The sequence below is a fragment of the Meleagris gallopavo genome, chromosome 16 (genome assembly GCF_905368555.1).
Source record: "Meleagris gallopavo chromosome 16, MGAL_WU_HG_1.1, whole genome shotgun sequence".
Classification (NCBI taxonomy): Eukaryota; Metazoa; Chordata; class Aves; order Galliformes; family Phasianidae; genus Meleagris; species Meleagris gallopavo.
This window is the reverse complement of record NC_139419.1, coordinates 10,842,649-10,863,235: the sequence shown is the minus strand read 5'-3', so window position 1 is coordinate 10,863,235 and position 20,587 is coordinate 10,842,649. Positions and strand designations below refer to the sequence as shown.

The window sequence follows — 20,587 nt, the reverse complement described above, 5'->3', positions numbered from 1 at the left end:
AGCCATTGTTTTCTTATAAATCAAAGGACATCTTACATGCTTTAAAACACAGTTGTCCAGCCTTTTGGCTTGCCTGGGACGCATTCTGTGAGGAGGAACTGTCTTGAGCCTGTTGATGTTTTGGCTGTTGCCAAGTGATTATTGTGTGTCCAAGGCTGGGCCAGGCCACTCAGCAGGCAGGAAGTGCCACCATGATGGCACGAGGCAGAAGGCAGGCCACAGCACACTGTACTGGGCCACATGCAGCCTATAGGCTATGGGTTGGACATGTGTCACTTGAAAATTTAGTAAATATGTAGTACATAATTAATGAATTCTTTAGTTGAGAGTGAGGCATTTCAGTAATTGCTTGAGATAGTCTCGTGTAACTCATTTAAAACACTTCATTTTTATCAACGTGGCACCATTTCTAATATCTTAAAATATTACAATGTAATGTGTAACTTGCTCTTAACCTTTTATGCGTAATCAACTTCTGTACCATAACATCCTACTCAAACAGATAATATGAAGCTTACTTTGTGTGAGAAAATATAACATTTACATTTCTGAAAATCAACGTCGGGTGGAAATCTTAAATTCAAGGCTATGTTGAGGAGGAAGAGAAAGAAGTGGTCATGTATGTGGTGTGAGAAGTGCATGGAGGGCAACCCTGCCAATTCAGGAGGTTATGACTATGAGCTATTTTTTGCTTATCTCAGGGACCTGCCTGCCTCTGTAGTTCACAGCAAAACTGGTAACTTGTTTGAGGAGAAGAGCAGTTACTAACTTGAGTAAAATCCTTGTATGGTCTTTTCGGATCAGCGTTCAGGTAGGAGGTTTAGAACTGACTCTTTCTTTGTGCTTTCTTTCAGGCTTCTCTTGGCTATTAAGTAGTGTTTTTTAATTTTGTAATAGGATCATAGAATAGCCTGAGTTGGAAGGAACCCACAATGATCTCTCTAATAGTTTTATGTCCTTCTTGTATTGCAATGCCCAAATTGCCCAATGCTCGAGGTGAAGCTCCACACTGTAAGGCAGAGCAGGGCATGGGTACAGCTTAAATCAGAATCAATAGACAGGCAGACTAGTGGCAGAATGACTGGTGCACAGCCCCTTCACTCTGTACTCTGTTCATGAAATTATTTTTTTTAAAGATAAATTAAAAAAACAAATACATCAGTGAAAAAAAAAATCAAGTCTTGCTTTGATCTTTTTCTTTCTAAGATTATTTGTAACAGTCTAAGAAATGTTCTAATCGATCAGAAGCTGCTAGAAGAAGTAGTTGTGTGGCAGATTTTGGATGCAGATGGTGGCACCTACACTGCCAAAAGAAAGGAGAAGGAAGCAGGTTTTGTTTTCTTTAGCAGATGACTGAAAGCAAACAATGTGATTTTGTAACCTGTAATTGCTTTGGAACTCTGCTGAAACTAGTAGGTCAGCATTCTTAAAAATCATTTGCCAAATTCTAAAATATGATGAGTGTGATGTTCTATCTTTAAACAGTTGCCAAGAAAAGCTAACGTCCAGCACTATATGTCTGCGAGTATTGCAGTTAAAACTAATGAAAAGCCCTTCTCTTCCAGCATCATTTGCCTCAAGGTCTTCAGAAGTTTAGTATGTGATGACTGTGCATCCTTCCAATGCACTCCACCTAATTCTGATGAACCTAATAGAGAGGGAGCTGCTATCTTCAGTTCTGTTTCTTTTTGTGGGAGAAGGGGGAATAACGATATGTTTTTCTCTCTTTCATGTTTCTGGGTTAGAAGCATAGTAACAATCCCTTGTTATCTGAAGTTTTTTTTAGTTTCTGAGGAAATACAAGAAGGAACTCTCAACTTTTTGTATAGTCAGCCAAGGGGAAAAAAAAGAAGAAAAAATAACCAACACACACAGAAATGTGAACTTGACTGTTTTTGAGAAGAAAAGGCAGCAAACAGATATATATTGCAGGATTACTTCCTGAATGTCCTACTTCTTGTTTAGTCGTGCATTATGTTAATGAACTCATGAACTCAGGGAATGAGAACTGTGGAGAACGGGCATGTGAAGTATGTCATTGTACTGTATTTAATGGCTGGAAGTTGAAAGTCTAGTCTGATCCCATCTGCTGCGTGCAGAGAGCTTGCAGTTTGATGAGTAAAATGAAGGCAAAGAAAGGGAGGGGTAAAAAGTCAAAGGCTTGTATTAGAAAAAATCTTCTAGTGGATTGTAAGAACAAGAGAACTTGTTAAAGAAAGAGATGATGTAAAATATATTTTCATGTGTAAACAGAAGAAAGTAAAAATATAATCAGATAAGACAAATACATATGGGGAATAAGGAGAGAAATAATACCAGATATGAAGTGGATGTAATGACAGTAGAAATGACATTGAGATGAATGCTGAGGAAGAGAAAAAATGTGGAACAAATATTATATATTTTAATTGTGTTATGTAATTAGAGTGCTGAAAATCTTCTTTCTTTGGTTTACTTTAAATAAGGTTTTAATTGCATCTCTTCTGTTATTTGTTTCATGCAAAAGGCTTCATATGAAGGGTATATGAAGGAATTTCAGCAGAGATCAAAAACTGGGAAATATGTTTTAGACAGTGAGAGTGACTGCAAGCAATCAAAGTGGAGAATTTTAGTTCAGATGCTTTCTTGTAATTCTGAGGGAGGAGAAATAATGCACTATAACCACAATTCCTGTTGCAGTGGCTCAAATCACAATTGTAATTCCTGTCTATTTCGCTGACTCAATTACTCCATGCACTTAATCTGCTTTACGTTATTTTTGTTAACTTGTGCAGATTGTTTGAATGATTGAGGGCCACATACACTCAGCTGATATGAAGTTACTGTACTAAGGTTTGCACACTTGAGAACTATCTTATGCCACTGACGGGTTATTTAACCCAAGTTGAGGATTAAAAAATGGCAGTGAAGACAGATGTAGTCCTCACAGAATATTATAAAGGCTGAATCTAAACTACTAAGCAGTTTGTCTTTATCAATTTACAAGAAATATTTTAAGACACGGAATGAATAAAGCAGAATCACAGGATTGTAGGGGTTAGAAAGGGACCTCTGAAGGTCATCGAGTCCAGCCCCACTGCTAAAGCAGGTTCTCTGCAGAAGGTCACACAGGTAGGCATCCAAAGCAGTTAAAACCATGCAAAGTTGTTTAATTATTGGTTAGAAAACAGCTTCATATTTATGAAAAAATAATTCTAGGAAATGATTGCAACGTATGATGTTATTTAGATGTGTGTTTTCTTATTAAATCAAAATTTCAATTTTCTTTGTTTTTCTTAGCCCTATAAAATACAACTGAATAAGTTCCCCAAATTTGTTATTTTAATGCTTCCAGGTAATGTATTAATATATCACAAGGTCCCAGTGAAGTAATTCAGATTTCAATAACATGGCTATTTTCACACCCTGTGTTAGTTGACAATGAACCCAAGATTTATGTGGCTTCCAGGACAACTTTTTGAATATAACCTGTAAAAGGAGCTGTGGTGAGATGGGTCCTTCTGTGGTGCATTTATTCGCTTTCCAAGCTTGAGACTTGTCCTCTGTGCCCAACTTTAGAGAGAAAAGGGGATGATGAGTCAAGCAAATTACCCTTTGGAAAATTATATACTGAAGGAAAGAAAAGTGCAGCGTAGTTCTTGATGCTTTATACATAGTCTTTCTGTTAGAAAACATATTTGACTGCCATGATAAGATTCAGTCACAGGAGTCAACAAGTGACAGTGAATGGAAGAGAGAGTCTGAAAATATACAACAATGTGAAGAAAGTTAAGAGAAAAAAAATTCATAAGTAGTAGCAGGTCTCATATTTAACATATCATACTATGAAAGTGTAAGGAGGAAGTCAGATAAAGTCAGCTGATTTCTTTTCATAGTTCCTGTCCTGCCTACAAATGTTACACTCATTTGGCTGTTTCTGTCTCTTCATGTTAATACTAGCCATACTTAATGGTAGTCATGCATTTGTTTCCCATTTAGTGCTGAGTACTTCCTCCGGTATAACATTTGTTAAGCAGCTACAGAGTCAGAATTCAAAATAAGTTTCTGTCTGTACATGATTGAGCATTATGTGTAAAAGTAAGACCTAGACAAATGAACTAACCTACTCAGGATTACATCCAGCTGCATTTGGGAATTCAAAGTGTTTCAGTCTGTATTCATCTTTTGAGATCTCCACTACAAATTCGCAAGTCACCAAGAGGAGGAAGAAAATAGGTCCTGTTTTTAACACACATTCTCTCAAATTTGTTATTTTCTGAATAATAATGTTCAGTAATAATGGAAAATAGTATGTCTTAACATTCTTTGGTGGGTTGATCTTGGCTGATTGCCAGACCCAGCTGCTCTCTCACTCCCACTCCTCAGCATAACACAGGGAGAAAATGAGATGGAGCTCATGGATTGAGATAAGGACAGGGAGATCACTTGCTAATTACCTTCATGGTCAATGCAGACTGGACTTCAGGAAATTAATTCAATTGATTACTAAATAAAATAGAGTTGGTGGTGAGAAGCAAAGACAAAAATTATAACAGTTGTCTGTATCTTCCTTTTCATAGTTTCAATTAAACTCCTTCATTTCATGCTCTCTGTCTCCTACTCAAGTGGAGTGGTTTAGGGGGCTGGGAAATGGGGGATTGCAACAAGTTTGTAAGATTTCCTCTTCACTGCTCCTTCTTCATCACAATTTCCTACTGCTCCAATGTTGTCTCTCCATGAACTGCAGCTTTCCTTAGGACTTACTGACCTGATCTGGCATGTGCTGCTCCTATGGGGTCTCTCAAGAGTTGCAGCAGAACCTTGCATTTGTTCAGCATTCCTGTAGTTGTACTTAGAGAACTTAATGATAATGGAGATAATTATTTCTGGCATTCAGTTCTGAAGCAGTTATTTTGGACTGCCTCTGATAATTCTAGAGGCTGATCTCCAGAACTAGTAAGTAGGAAAACAGTTTGTTTCAATTTAATTTTATTTTTTTTGTTAGAAATAAAATAGGACTTCTTTCTTCTTGTTGTGCACTGATTTATTATCAGTGTTTCAGTGGTCATCTTGGGAAACATCAGAACTTCAATAAGAAAGAATGATTTTTCTCTGGAATGCTGCATGAGAGTAACCCTGGATGCTCTTTTAAGATGATACATTTTTGGATTCTTTTTTTCAGTAACCTCTTGCAAAAAGTTCTGAACTGTATAACCACTATGGTTTGATTGTTATTTATTTTTAAACCACATTGTTTAAAAAAAAAGCAACAGAGCTTTATCTTAATTTTGTTTAGCTCTCATGCTGTGTTATTGTAAATAACATCTTGCTTTGAGTTGTTTTTTGAACACAGAAATACGTAATTTTAGAGTTGTTATATTAAGCCTTAAATAATTTCACTGTACAACAGCACTGATCTCTGTGGCATCTTTTTGATGTGGAGACTGTGTTTGGCCTCTTATACGAAGGAATGTGTAATCTTATCCAGAGATTATTTAGAAAATGGAGTCCTTGTCTATGGAATGAATATGCCTTTTTTTTTTTTTTTTTTCAAATGCATATCATTTGAAAAACAGACTTGCTATATGAAATTCCTGATAATGGCCTCTGCCTGCAGTAACCTTTGCATTGTTTGTATATGATTTGTGTGTGTTATTCATAATTTTGTAATTCCATCTTGCAGTCATGTGGAATGTTTTACTTCTTACACGCAAATAGGTGTTACACAAACATGTAATATTTTAAAAGAATTAGAATATAAAAACCAGAATGTAGGTACACTACAAGATAAATAATATTTTTTTCTGTTAACAAATAGTGTAGGACAGATATGACATATTCTAATGTGCAGACCAAGTAAATGGAAAAATACATAAATAAATATCTGAACTTAACCAAAGTGAATGCCAGCCACTCTGAGATAAGTAGAGCCAGCCTTTCATACATTATGCCGCCGTAAATTTATCATTGATGAAGTGTAATTCAGTTTATGTACATGTATGCATATTTTTTATTTTCTCAAGTGAATCTGACTTACTCACCAGTTCATGCCGGTGGCTTTTGGTCACTGACCTCAACAGATCAGTTATATTTCTGATATGAAAATTCTTTTAGGAATTGCAGAACAGCTTAGGCTAGCTAACTTGATAGCTATTATTCCAGAAACTAGTATTTCAAACTGAGATTTTTGTTGCAAATAACCTACTGAGTGCTCTCATATTTAGTTATTGAGACTGCTTGGACTGATTCTGTATTCGAAATACCGGTTTTAAGTTGTAGATCTGCAAAATAAAACAAAATTGCTGGACTTCTATAATGCATGTAATTAGATCTACCAGTGTCAATGTTACTTATTTCCAATTTTATTTCGCGTAATCATTTAAACCATCCTTGTCATATTCTATCATTTCTCCTGGAGGGTTTAGAATCTAAAATTTGAGCTAATTAAAATAAGAATTTGTCTAAGCTGAAATGAAGCAATTCGACATTTTTTCAGACAAGAAATAGTGATGTATCCAACTGCACATCACGGTAGCTCACAACTATAGGCATGTTTGCCAAAGCGGTAAAATGACAGTGAGAAAGGCTAATACTTTTCTCATAAGAATAGAGTTAATCCATTTTAATGAGACCTGTTGTCATTACCATAAATGTGTATCAAAGCAGTACCTATGAATACTCTCATCTATGTGTGCATTAGTTATTGAGATTTGAAGGAGTGGGTATAGAATTCCATCAATATAATTATTTCACACATTTCTCTCACCCTATAAGCTATTTTTAGTGTTGTTTTCCATCTAAGTCATGATGAATACCGCTTTGTTTTAGAGGGCTGACAATTAGAGGACAAGAAAGTATTATTTCAGGAAATAAGATTTTCTAAATGAATTAAAACAGGTCACAGAATTGGACCAATGAAAATTTCTATAGAAAAAAATGTTGCCAATTTTTCAAATTTTTTCCTTCAAAAAAGGAAAAATAGCTTACCAAAAGTATTTTCCAATTCTGCCATGCTTCATGTTTCACCTCTTTTTGACTAAGCATTTGGCATACTTTTATAAAAAAAAAAAAAATGTTATATTCAGTACAGTTCCACTTCTGATAATTGCTACCAACCTCCTTAACCAATGTGAAGAGTGCCTTCCTTCCCCCCTCCCTCTGTTCTTGTGACAAGACTAACCTCAGCTGTGCAGGGGTTGGTGGCATTTGCATGTGGAAATGCACTAATATGGATGTTTTTCTTTGTGTGTGCATCCTTGCAGTGTTGTATACCAGGATGGATTTTATGGTGCAGACATTTATGTAAGTATTCATTGATGTGCATGCTGTCCTTGTACATTACCAGAGTCATTCTTTTTACAAGTTTGCTGCCTAGCTTGACTCTGTTTTGTCTATTTACCATCCCTTGCCTGTCAGAAGGAATTGAGAAGAATATCTCTCACATTGGAAGACCTTTCTGTTCATTACATCAATCATTGTTCAGTGGAGCTGAATTAACTCTTCAATCAAATGTTGAATAAATGCAAAAAGATGTGAAAAATATGTGCGTGCATGTATGGTTGTGTGTGGAGGAGTGTTCTCCCTTCAAAATTAAAGTATTAAGAGAAGTTAAAAATAAAGCAGAAACATTCTTCTGCCAACCCCCAAGAGCTGTTGGTTTTTTTTGTGGGTTTTTTGTTCTTGTTCTTGATTTTTGTTGTTGTTGTTGTTGTTGTTTGTTTATTTTTAAATCAAGGCTAGTTAAGCATTAATGATACTTGAGGTATAAAAATGAAGTATGGAGAGGTTTTTACTTTGTACTCAAGTAAATTTACTCAAGTAAATTTTCTCAAATCTCAGCAGCATTTGGGATGTGCGGTGGTAGAGCTTAATTACACTGTAAGTTTAAGATGTGTCTCTGTATTGTGTCATTTGAATAGACTTCTGTATACTGCTCTTTTAAAATCCACATATTTCAATTTAAATGAAATAGGTAAGGGTTGCTCAAGTTGTATGAAGTGCTTATTTTTGTTAGTAAGTACTGATAGCCCTGGATAGTAATTACCAGCTTCTCATTGAAATGTATATAGCTCAATGGTCACCAATTTCATTTTAAAAGATATTTTTAAACTTCTTTTCTTACTAATATTCAAGTTTTTACCTTGAATATATAAAGAGAGGCTACTTACATGAATATACATGAGTTTTAAGACTGTGGTTGAATTTCAGGCTTCTAAAATAATTTTTGCACCCTGTGTTTACAGTTTTGTAAAAATGCATGGATATGAAATACGTTACCAGTAATAAGGTAATCTTTCACATCTGTTAGTATTTTTGCAATAGCAGACTGGTCCAGGTATCTTTATTTCAACAGACAACTTGCTATATCCTAATTGTGCTTATGTTTTTCTGTCTCTGTTTGGTTACAAAGAGATGGATGAGGTGACATTGATATGAACATTAAAAATTCACTAGGTAATGCTAGGAAACATTCCTTGTCTTTATTACCAGCAATCTTTTAGAGCTATTTCCAAAGGCAAAGAGTATATTTGAATAATTTTTATTTGAAAGGAAAACCATTTGAACTTATGGAAGAAGTAGGTTTTGTTTTTTTTTTTTTTGTTTGATAAAAGGCTGATACCCATCTGATGATTAATTTGAGTAGTTGAAAAATATTTTTAAAATAAATTAACACAGTTTGAAATTCTATGTGCACAGAGATGCTATCTGTAACACATTGCTAGTGACATGTGAGAATCACTTATGTGCCAAAAGCTTACTCAGGTATAGTAAGTTGCTTAAGTGTCACTTAAACACATTGCTATTGAATTATTGAGCTATATAGAATACACAGTGTTAAATTTCTTCAAGTGTGATTTCCAGTTTTCATATTTGTGCAAACTGTGACATCCATTTTGCCCAGTTTCCCAACGTGAAAATCTAGAAGGCATCAAGAAATCTACCTTAGTACTGCTAATGTTGATAGTGTAGTTTGGAGTTAAATGTTTATGTAACAGTTCATGGTTTCAGAAACCACTGTTGCCACAAAGTAAGGTGTCTCTTTTGGTGCTCGACAGAATGATTTCATTTTAAGGGGTCCTTCATCCTCTCAAAGTCTTGAACATTTTTCTTCCAAACAGAAAGAAAAATGAAGATACTGAAAAAATTACTGATTTCTAGTGTAGTTTCAGTCTTGTTGTTTTGACTACTCAAGTGCATTAAAAATGTGATAGCTATGCTGCTACACTGGTTTTGACTCAGTTGCAGCTTTGTACTTCTCAGTGCATTTCTTAGTTCTCTTATTGCAGCGGAATGATTACAGAAGTTCATATAATTAAAACATTCTTGTGGAAATCTATTATTTTATAACGTTCATGGCTTCTTAGTTTATAATTCATTTTTCTTCACATTTTTTCTTTCTTCCATCCAAAACATTTTGATGGTGAAAGGAAGAGAGAACTAGTATATGTTGGAATAAAATTTATTATGAAGTGTATTAGTTCTCTGTGTATCAGTTTGCAGCAGACGAAGTTATTTATTAAATCCCAATTGACTATATAATTCTACTCAGCTTTTGATTTTAATTACTGAGATGAAGCTTTGGGAAAGAACAAGTGCTTTGTGGGAAAAAAAGAGAAATAAATAAAATTTTAAGTACATAGGTTGTAATAGTAGATTGGAGAGAAAGGAGCCATTAAAATGATACAGAAAACAAAATCAAAAGAGCACTACTAAAAGCTATACCAACAATATTCATCAACAAATATATCCAAGTAGATTTCATTCTGATGTGATTACATTGGTTAGCAATAGTGGTATGGACTGTGCCAAGGTAGCCTTAGATGGCTAGCCCTTGTGCAAGGGAAGCTGGGAATTATACTGACTGTGTCAAAACAACAGGGTGAAACAAGAACAGAAAATAACCAGACTTGCTTAATAGTAACCAGAGGCATAGAAGAGTATAGCAATATAAAAATAGGTGGAAAATACAGTCTAAAAATGAAAATCCAGACCCATGACTATATGTAATACAATATATTCTGTATTTCGTATGGTACAATATGAAATGTAATAATGTCTCTGAAATAGCTGAGCTATCGAATTTCTTTCGAAATGTGCCTTTAAATAGGAAAAATAAAGGAGATGATTAGGAAGAAAGGAAGACCTTTTAAAATTAAGTATTGATTCACTAAGAGAAAAAGTCATTAAAAAAGAATTAAGGTTGCCTGCCAGCAAATACAGAAGTTCCTAGATGAAGATTGACACCTGCAAAAATAAGAAAATACACTCCACAAAATGAAACAAAAGTAGTAACAGATGAAGAAATATGCAGTTAAAATGATAGTGCTCCATTATTGCTTTGCTTTGTTGCAATTCTTTTTTCTTACTGTTGGCAAGAAGAATGTTTTCAGAACATGTCAGTCTTTGATAAACAACTAAAATGTGGAAAGGCTAAGAAATAGCGCAGACTTCAAATTCTCATCACCAGTTTCAGATGTGGTAGTGTGGTTCGATTGTGTATTAGTCAGCCTCATTGCTCACTGCATGATTTTTTGACTTTTTTCTAAGGATTCTGGGCTTCTGATACTAAAGCTAGTAAGGGTCCAAGATAATTCTTACATACATAGGTAGATAAGGATTTTTTTTTCTGAGTTAATGATTGAGAATAAGGCATACTTTGTGAGCAAGGGATTGGAAAGATATTATCAACAACTAACACCATCTCCTTCAGCTCGTATGCAGAGGATGGTATTGAGGATGGAGCACCTGTCTACTTTCCAAGCAAAAAGCAGGCACTTTCATTAAACTGTATCAATTATTTAAGCAATATTCCCTTTCTGCTGGATGGGTGTCCTCTGATATCCTGACAGACACTGTTCTGATGTGAAAAGCAGAGGTATGTAGTTAGCACCAACATCTTATCTTTTAGGTACTGAAGTTTTTTGTGTTTTTTAAATGAAGAGATATGACACAGAAATAAAATGAATGGAGAAATGTCTTTTTCATGGGCAAAGAAGTCCCAGGGTGTAGTGTGTGGCTCCTCCTAGTGATTTATCAACAGGAATACTCCATGATTACCTTTTCAAAAGTTCTGAGAACTAATGATGCAATGTCTTTAACTCCCTGATCTTTATTTGTGATTTAAACACTATTTTGAAAAAAATGCAGGCTCATTCTTGATGATTGTACTGGATTAGAATTCATTTATGTGCTGTTAATTTGTATACATTACCAATAATTTATCAGAGGCAACAGATATCTCTGGGATTACCACAAATGCCTAAAAATAGAAATATGTGCACAAAATATCTCAAGAACTTGGAGTGAAAGAAGGTGTAGGAAGTAAACACTGAGGAAAAATATTCTCAACATTCATATAGAATATTAACTATTATTAATAGAAAAAAGTAATAGAAAATAGGCATCGCTTTGAGTCATAGGGTTTAGATGTGTTTACAAATAACACTGTCAGTGCATCTGAGATCAAGATAAAAATTTCATTATTTCAGGAGGAAGTACAGACATGTACTTGGTATTGTAAATTGTAAATGTGTAACTTATTTTTGTGGAAATTATACTCAGTACACATACAGACTTTATTTAAAAATTTGGATGTATTTGATTTTACATTCATTTTCATTTTATCTTATCCAAAATTTCTGCAAACGCAGCTAAAACTGATGAGAATTTCTCTGTAACAACTGAATACTGATCTTGCACTGATCCCACGACTTTTTCAATTTGCTTGTGCCGTGATGTATGGAACATTGAAAGGAAACTATTTAATAAGTAGTTCTGGGGAACTTGTCCAAATTTCACGCTTGCATCTTTCTTTCCATCCCTACGTTCATCCTTCCTTTACTCATTCAAATCATTACATCTCTGTTTCTTTATAGACCATTATTACAAGAGCCTGTGTATGGCAATAAGTCACTACAGGTATGATGTGCTGACTGATGGAAAATACTCAGGAGGCTAAATATAGACTGTTGTGAAGTCATACTAATCCTCAAGTTATTCAGTGAGAATATGGATTGTGTGTGTAGAAATGGTAGGAATAATCTACAAACTGCCTTTAATTTCCAGATTGTATCGTATATATTCACATCCTATTTAGTACAACATTCATTATAAGTAAGTGTTCCATTCATTATAATATGCCAGTGACATACATGTGTATATTTGGACTGCAAGTATTTTGATTTCAATATATACTTAACTTTTTCATGCAACTTAAGCTGCATTAGCATTGTGGTATCATTCCTTTGGAAGTAGAAAATATAGGAGTGCAGATAAGGCAGTAGTCATTTTTAATAGTTTTAGCTGAATATAAATTCAATTTTCTAACTAAGAATTCAGAAGTCAGATACTTTATTTACTTGCTGAGAGAAAGTAAAACCAAAATAATTCTAAAATGTAGGGTCTGATAAGGGGGAATGGTTTTAAAATGAAAGCGAGCAGAATTACATTAGATATTAGGAGGAAATCTTTTATTCAGAGAGTGATGAGATGCTGGCACAGACTGCCCTGAGAAGTTGTGGATACCTCTTCCCTGGAGGTGTTCAAGGCCAGGCTGGATGGGGCCTGGGTAGCCTGATCTGGTAGCTGGACACCAGCATACAGCAGGGGTTGGAACTGGATGGCCTTCAAAGTCCCTTCCAACTCAAGCTATTCTCTGATTTTATGCTTCTATAATTCTATGATCTGATGTAGTTGAAGTAAAATCGTAAGAAATAGTACCAAACCAAAGCTTCAGAGTAGCTGTAAAATTATTTCCCTAACAATGTTTTTACATTTAATTTTGTATCTGAGGATAAAACTTTGAGGAAGAGATGGCTGGAGGTCAATATTATTCCACTGCTCAGTCACTCTCACTGAAAAAATGCTTCCTGATGTTCAGATTGAACCTCCTTTGTTACATTTTGTGCTCATTGTCTCTTCTGTTGTTATGAGGCATCACTGGTTCTGTCCTGTGTGCACTCTCCTTCACGTATTTATCCATGTTAGTAAGATCCCCCTGAGCCTTCTCTTCTCCAGGCTAAACAGCCCCAGGTCTCTAAGCTTCTTTCTCATAGGAGAGGTTCTTCAGCCCCTTTATCATCTTTGTGCCCCTTATTTGGACTTTGTCCAGTGTTTACATGTCACTTTTACACTGGAGAGGGCAACAGGTGAGGCATCACCAGTTCTAGAAAGGATCATCTCCCTTGATCTCTTAGCAGTGCTCCTTCTAATCCAGCCCAGGTTATCATTAACCTTAAGCAGCAAGGACACGTTGTTCATGGTGAACTTGATGTCTGCCTGGGCCCCCAGGACCTTTGCTGCAAAGCAGCTTTCTAGCTGGTTGCCCCCAGTCATGTCCTGGTGTGTCGGGTTGTTTTTCTCTGGGTGGAACTCTGCACTTCCACTTGCTGACCTTCATGAGGCTCCTGCTAACTCATTTATACTAACTTGCTCAGATAACTCTGGGAAGCAGCATGACCCTCTGGCCTATCAGTCATTCCTCCCGGTATTTGTCATCTGCAGACTTGCAAATGGAACATTACACCCCATTAATGGCAGATCATTAATGAAAATAGCTTATGTTACAAATATGAAATTGTGACATAGACTTGTAGAGAATTACGATCTCATTGATATTCAAATCTATCCTGCAATTTATATCTTCAAGAAAAAAAAAAAAAAAAAAAAGAATCAGACAAATTTTATAACGTAGGTATCTTTTTATTGCTTTAGACTTCTTTTTTTCCAGAACATTCACAAATTTAATTGTGATTGTTCAATCTATGGCAGCTTAATAAAATTCAGGGTTGACCTTCATTGTTCAGCAGCATTTCTTTGATGAAAGCAAATCAAAATGCAGGCACTGAAGGAATGTAACTCATATGTAGGGAAAGCAGATTTTGAGCAAGAAACGATCGGTCTTCACAAACTGACCAATTTTGAGTGATACTCAAAGGAAAGAAATAAAATTCTTACAGAGCCTGCCATCTGTAAGTTTAAGACCAGCTGATGTGTGAACAGCCTGCCTCATTTTAGTCTGATTAAGAATGCTGAAACATTGATACTTCTAGTGGTGACCCATTTTTAATACTGTACCAGGGTGGGAAATCAATATGTGTGCAGTTGGATTGAAATGAAGTGACCTCTTGCATATAAATGGAGGTTTTTAGGAATGCACTTACTAGGACAATCAAAGGAGTCGTGCATGTGTCTAACAGAATCATATCACACTTGTAGCCTACCACATGTTTTCAGAGGACACTGGAAACAAGCTTATCAAGTTTAATATCTTCTTATTTCTTCCCCATTTGAACTCCTTTATATAAGCCCTCACCCCAACAAAGAGAAAAAGTCATGGAAAAGCCCCCATCACCAAAAACAACACTCATCTTAGCCCTGAAAAGGAGGAGAGAAGAGATGAATTTGTGTAATCTCTCACATTTCTCCTTGTAGCACAGCCCAGGCCACGTGCTCATCCTCACTGTTTGCTGGTTCACTCAGTGACATTGTTTGACGTCTGATTGCCTGCATGCACCTACCTGCAAGCAATATGTGCCTATTATACATTTTTTGGCAGCAATAGCCTTCTATTGGTTTATAAAAATCAAATGATCTAAAATGAGAAAGTATTTCTTCTCAGTGCTTCTGTGCTTGCACAGTGAAGCAGTTTGCTACAAAAGGCACAGCATATATAGTATTATGAAAGAACCTGTCTTTTTCTAGTGGTTGTGTGAAACGATTGCTTCTGACAAGGATCTGACCAGGAGTGAGGAGGTAAATGTGCTATTTTTTATGCGAGCACTTGAAAAAGACAGAAAGAATGTTCCTCTGTTGTGTTGATAATTCAAAGGCTGAAATTTCTAATGAGTTTCATTTGCAAAATTAAAATAGAAAACTCATAGAAGTATCCCAGTGAAATTCTACTACTGTTATGGTAAGGGTTGACAGAGTAGCCTGTTCTACTAGTCTTACGTTCTTTACAGATCAGCACATTATCTTGTATGAATGCAGTCTTCAAAAATAAAATCCATCCATCGAAAGGGTTCACCTTTAGGAAAGGAACAAATTTTCTTCCAAGCTGAGTGACCTAATGCTTTTTTTCTCAACTCTTTGTTAAGGTGGGGGGAAAGGTGGGAGAGGAAATGCGGAGTCCCATGTCCCAGAGGATTATGGGGTGGTGAATTCTAATTGGAACGTAAATCATGTTTGTGTTATCTGTGAAGACTGGCCTCTGTTTGTTAATTGGCATGCTGAGATCATTTTGAAATGGTTGATATAACACTGTGGTCCATTGAACAGGAAGCTCTGCTGTTTTCACAGTTTGATAATCAATGCATCACTGCACACAATTCCTTTCAAATGTGTGTTTGTTTGTCCTGTTTGCTTAATTGAACAGCTGCAATTACTGTTACATACAACTGAATGTTAATTCAGGGAAGAAGAGAATTTTCCTTCTTCATTATAATTAAAAGTATAAATTGGAAACCTGTATAACATTGAGCGTTAATTGAGTGCACTAATTCATAGATTTAATCAACCAGGTATGATAAATCATATTTTATACACACACACACACAAAAAAAAAAAAAAAAGAATTATTGGTATAGTTTTTCTTTTAGGTTCGACACAGCTTTGTTAATATGCACATACTGCATTCATAAGAACAATTGCTACTTGAAAACTTGTGGAAGAATACAATGTTGTGTTTAAAAAACTGTGCTGATGAATACAGTTCATTGCTTTCTTCACATCTCTGGAACAAATCTTAACAAGTTTGTGGTGGTAAATTTTGCTTAACAATTCACTCAAATAGGGCGAATGTATTTAACCCTTTAACTGAACTTACAGCATGATGGTAATATTTCAATCAGTTTGTTGCTAGATTTTGCAAAATATCATTTAAGCTACAGTAGCAATCCAGTTAGAATGTGAGTTTGTGTTTCAGGGTGGTTATGCTGCCTACCGGTATGCCCAGCCTGCCACTGCCACTGCAGCTGCCTACAGTGACAGGTAAGATCTCATTTATTGCTAATAAATATCTGACCAGTGGAAGTCAAAGATGATTCTATAAATTTGCCTTGTTGAAGTCTCATAACTGTCTTGTTGCTCTGCAGATAATTGTGATATCCAAAACAGGCTGTTTTATTATAATCCATGAATAGCCATAAATTGAGAGGTTTTAGGCCTTAATTGAGAATTAGGCATGAGATGTGCACATTCCCAAGCTAAACATCATCCAGTTAATGTCTGTGACCCTTGTACAATTTAGATAAATATACGTATAGCTTCATGGCGATCTGCTACTAAAGATCATAATTTGTCTTAGGAGTATTATTTCAGCTGATTTAGAATTTGTGCCCTCAGTTCTTATTGACGTTATTTCAGTCATTGGAAATTGGGAATGAACTGCATCTAAGCTTGAACTATCCCAGGCAAAACAAAATATTTTTTTCCATTTGCTTTCTTTCCAAGCATGCAATTTTTTGAAATAGTGGGGAAAAAATTAGTTATGCTTTTTCTGCAGTATACTTTTGTCTTCAAAATGTAAACCACTTTGATGAAAGGAATACCCGAACTAACAAATCGTTAAAACATGCAGAAGAAAAACATACAAAGATGTAACATCCGTAAAGCAAAAGTGATGTCATATAAATTAACTCATCAAGGCCCACTTCATGTTGATGTCTAAATTGTGAATTTCCAATAGGAACAGGGTTTTGTCAGATTGCATAAAATTAAACATGCATCAGTCTTTGCAGTGCGTCTGGGCATTACTTAGTACAGAAAAGAATATCCTACTGGTTCTTCAGAAATTGTACCCTAAACAGAATCTTTACAACTGTTTTCATGTCTTTGAAGAGTGTACAGTCATAAAGGCAAGATGCATGTTGTGAAAGACAAATACATGCATATATTTTGCTTCAACAGCAGTGGAATGTAAGGTCACTGTTCTCAGTTCCTCGTTTATGAAAATTTTCCCTTGTAATCATGCAGATGATTTCTTAAGTTTTGAATTGAAAAATTATTTCTGATGCTAAATTAAACATTGCTTTTAAGTGTTTGTTTCTTAAAGAAATCAACAGATTAAGAAATTTCAGTGAACTGTTTCTTAGATTGAAGTGCTGTTCATGGATTCTGTATTTTTAGACTAAAGTACCATGGTATGAATGTTACAATGCTATGCATGCGTATTTGCCTTTAAAATGCTTCTTCTGGATAATGAAGACATATTTTTTAAAGTTATGTGAATAAAATAATTTGCATGTGTGGCTGAGGCATGCTGTGTCAGACAGGTAAGCAAGTTACTTTCTATTATTTTTGAATCAGTAATATTGACTAGATACTGTTATTTGCACTATGATTGCAGTCTACTATTTCTACTTAGGGTAACCTACAAGGTGAAGTGCTATTCAGTAGTTTCATTTCATTTCCACAAAGGTGTGTTAGCGTATTGGAGCTCTAGAATTTTCCTCTGAGCTTATAATGCAAAAGAATTCCTAATCATAAAACCTTACTAAGTTGGAAGGACAAAATTAAAAATAACACCCCATGGTTAGTCATTTTTTGCTACATATCATTCAAATTTCCCCGGTTCATCTTATAGGCTGATTATTCGTACAGATAAATGAATTTCTGAAAAATCTGTATGTTATATATTGAAACGGAGCAATATCAAAACGACTTTAAAATGCTTTAATTACAGATCAGGTACCTTCTCATAAACCAAATGCTGTAAGGTAAAAAATCAGATTGTCGCATGTTCTGCTATGGGTAGAAAGTCAACCTCACTAAGAGTTCTGCTGAAAATAAAATTGTTTAAGGAAAAGATAGTGTCCCTAAATGTTGTAAAGAAAGCTTGAGATGGTGTCAGTAGTAATGCAGTTGTTACAACGCTTAATTCCTTTTTTTTCAAAATACGCTTAATTTTCAGATATATTTTGTGTATAATTAGAATTGTAATAACCTGACTGTTGCATAATTTTAAATATCTTAAATGAATTATATATCTTTTTTTTTAATTTAACTTCTCTTTTTAAATGAGATTACCCATCATCTTTGACCTGCTTTCCCCCAGTGAATATGGTTTCTTGTGTTAATTACAAATACTGTAATTGAACTTCTTTACGGGAGAATCCTAAAACAAACAAAGAGAATAAAACATAACAACCTGCATATGTGAAACTATATGCAAACGTGGATACCCCTGATTACTCACAATCAGTTTGGTTAATTTTACTAACTTTTTATTCATACTTAATATATTCAGTCTAGTCATTAATAGCACAATTGCTAAAATTAAGAAATACAGTTCAGTACTACTGCTTATTTATTTTCTTCTTAATGTAATAGTAACTCACTGTCATCTGACAATACTGAAGACTCCATATCTATACACTGATCATTTTTAGTGCTACTTTAAGCTCCTAATTATTTAATTTCAAATAGAATATACTTAATGTTTACATTTAAAGAATGCCCAGGAAAATAAAGTGGCAACCAATGAGTATTAAAGCAGTGATGTATCATGGAAATCCTACTTTATATTAAAAAGAAAAAAAACCTTTATTTTTTGACCACACATCATATACATGGTGAATGGCAGTTTCCCATATTTAACATGCTTCTTAAATCAGGAGTTAGAAAGGGGAAGTCTTTGGATTGGAGACATTTTGATAAATTAAAAATAAAGGTTAACAGAAATACTTGGGATTCAAAAATGGAGACACTGACTACAGTGAATCAGTGTACAGTGATCACTGTAGAAGAGCTTGATGTTTAAGAAAAGCAATGGTATCCTTGTTTGTCATGGTTGGAAATATTGCTGGAAATAGGGGAAGAACAGACTAATAAGGGTGAGTCTGCTGGCAAAGGAAATCTCATGAAATAAATCAAAGCCAAGCCAAATAAGTTTAGTAAGAAAGGCACCAAAGTATACGTATTCTAAAAACAAATTCACCACTGAGGTAGGATGTACAGATGTCTCCACTTCTTAGGACTGTAAAAGAAAATAATAACCAAACATATAATAAAAAAGTGCAGCTTGTTTTACTGGTGAAGCAATATAACCACAAAATACAGCTTCAAAAATTTTAAATTGGATTTTTGTGCTTAGATCTCTCATCATACTAAATTGCACTTAAAGAGATGAAGATCTTTGATGAAGTGGATCAAAAAATAATTATTCACTTTCTAATATTTAAAAAGTTTATGAAATTTTTCCAACTGATAAAAAAGGACCTCTTTATCTGCAGATGTCCTTCATCATTCAGGAGCTTTGCTTCCCAACACTTTAAAGTGAGAATGCTTGTGAAAGTAATTACAATGGTGTACAAATACTAAATTGGATGTCAACAAAATGGTAGTGCAACTTTTATTCAGCTTTCGTGTAAGATTTTCAAAGCTATAAATAAAAGTAGACTTGTTAGATTTCTGTCAGTGTCTGAAGTAAGAGGAACTAGCAAAGTCATCAGCTTTTGTATTTATGAGGTAGAACAAGTCAAAGCATGGCAGTGGGGTGTATTGTCATTTTGTCATTGCATGTTCACTTGATGTTGCTAGTATGTCTGTAATGCTGTATTGAATTTGACAGATTCATCACATAGCTCAGTGAATGGCTTGCTTGAATTAAGCCTATGGGCAGATTTATTCACATTGATTGGCTATTGGTTTTGTGTTTTTTGATTTGATTATTGCATCTTTGATCAGAGTAAGAAAAATGTTCCTTTCTTGCTTATTAAGTTTGTTAGCAATATTTCTGATAGTGTATGTAATAGTATAATAAAGGAAAACCCCAATAATAATGAACTATACCTGCCTGTAGGGCAGAATCTTTTCACTTTTACTGCTTGCTAACCCTCTAATATTCAATAATTGTGTGTTTATATATGTATGGTTATGGATTCATATATATACACACATTCCCCATCCATCACTCACCCACAAGCTCACATACACACAGACACATGTGCACGCACACACACACACAAATTTGTACAGATGTAGACATTAATTCCTTTTCTTTTTCCCCTTAACTTAGTATCCAATTTAAATCTCACTATAAACAATGAGAATTCCCACTATAAACAGTGGGAATTCCCACTGACTATTTTCTTGTATGGCTTAAATCCTTAGGTCTCTCATCACTGGAAGCTTTTTTTTTTTTTTTTTTTTTTTTTTTTTAAGAAAAACAAATAGGATTTATTTCAAAATATTTTGCATTCATCTTATAGCATAGAAATTTATGATTTTTTCTTTATCAGTTTTGTGTTACATGTTCTGTGGTCATACGTAGGATTTTGTGCAAAATCTGAGGCAGGAGATTTTATCATATGAAAGTTCTGTATTTTCCAAATCTGAAACCTTTCTTACTCCTGTTAAAGTCCTGATTTTCCAAAAGTTTTTGGAAAGTTTTTTAAATACCTTTGTGGAATATTTATTTTTGTCAATGTCCCGTTGCCTACAATAATAGAATTTAATGTATTTCCCAGTTCTCTTTGTGCAAGTAGTTGAGAGTAATGCTTGATATTTCTATTCAGATTATTCTGAAGTAGGATAATAGGTACAGATTTTATTCAACTGGAAACATGCTCATTAAAGGATCAAAAATAAGAATAAAATACACAAAATA

General features: G+C 34.7%; 1 protein-coding gene across 19 annotated transcripts in view; it reads left to right on the top strand.

Moving 5' to 3' along the window:
- Positions 1–20,587, top strand: part of RBFOX1 (RNA binding fox-1 homolog 1) — a 755,409-nt gene that overhangs the window by 706,884 nt on the left and 27,938 nt on the right. For 15 of the 19 annotated variants that reach the window (XM_085237541.1, XM_085237554.1, XM_085237546.1 and 12 more), the window contains 2 exons: positions 7,242–7,281; positions 15,905–15,969. In XM_085237541.1, the coding sequence (XP_085093667.1) occupies positions 7,242–7,281; positions 15,905–15,969 (105 nt within the window). The remainder of the gene's footprint in view (positions 1–7,241; positions 7,282–15,904; positions 15,970–20,587) is intronic. The other 4 variants (XM_085237551.1, XM_085237549.1, XM_085237548.1 and 1 more) reach the window with 1 other exon arrangement.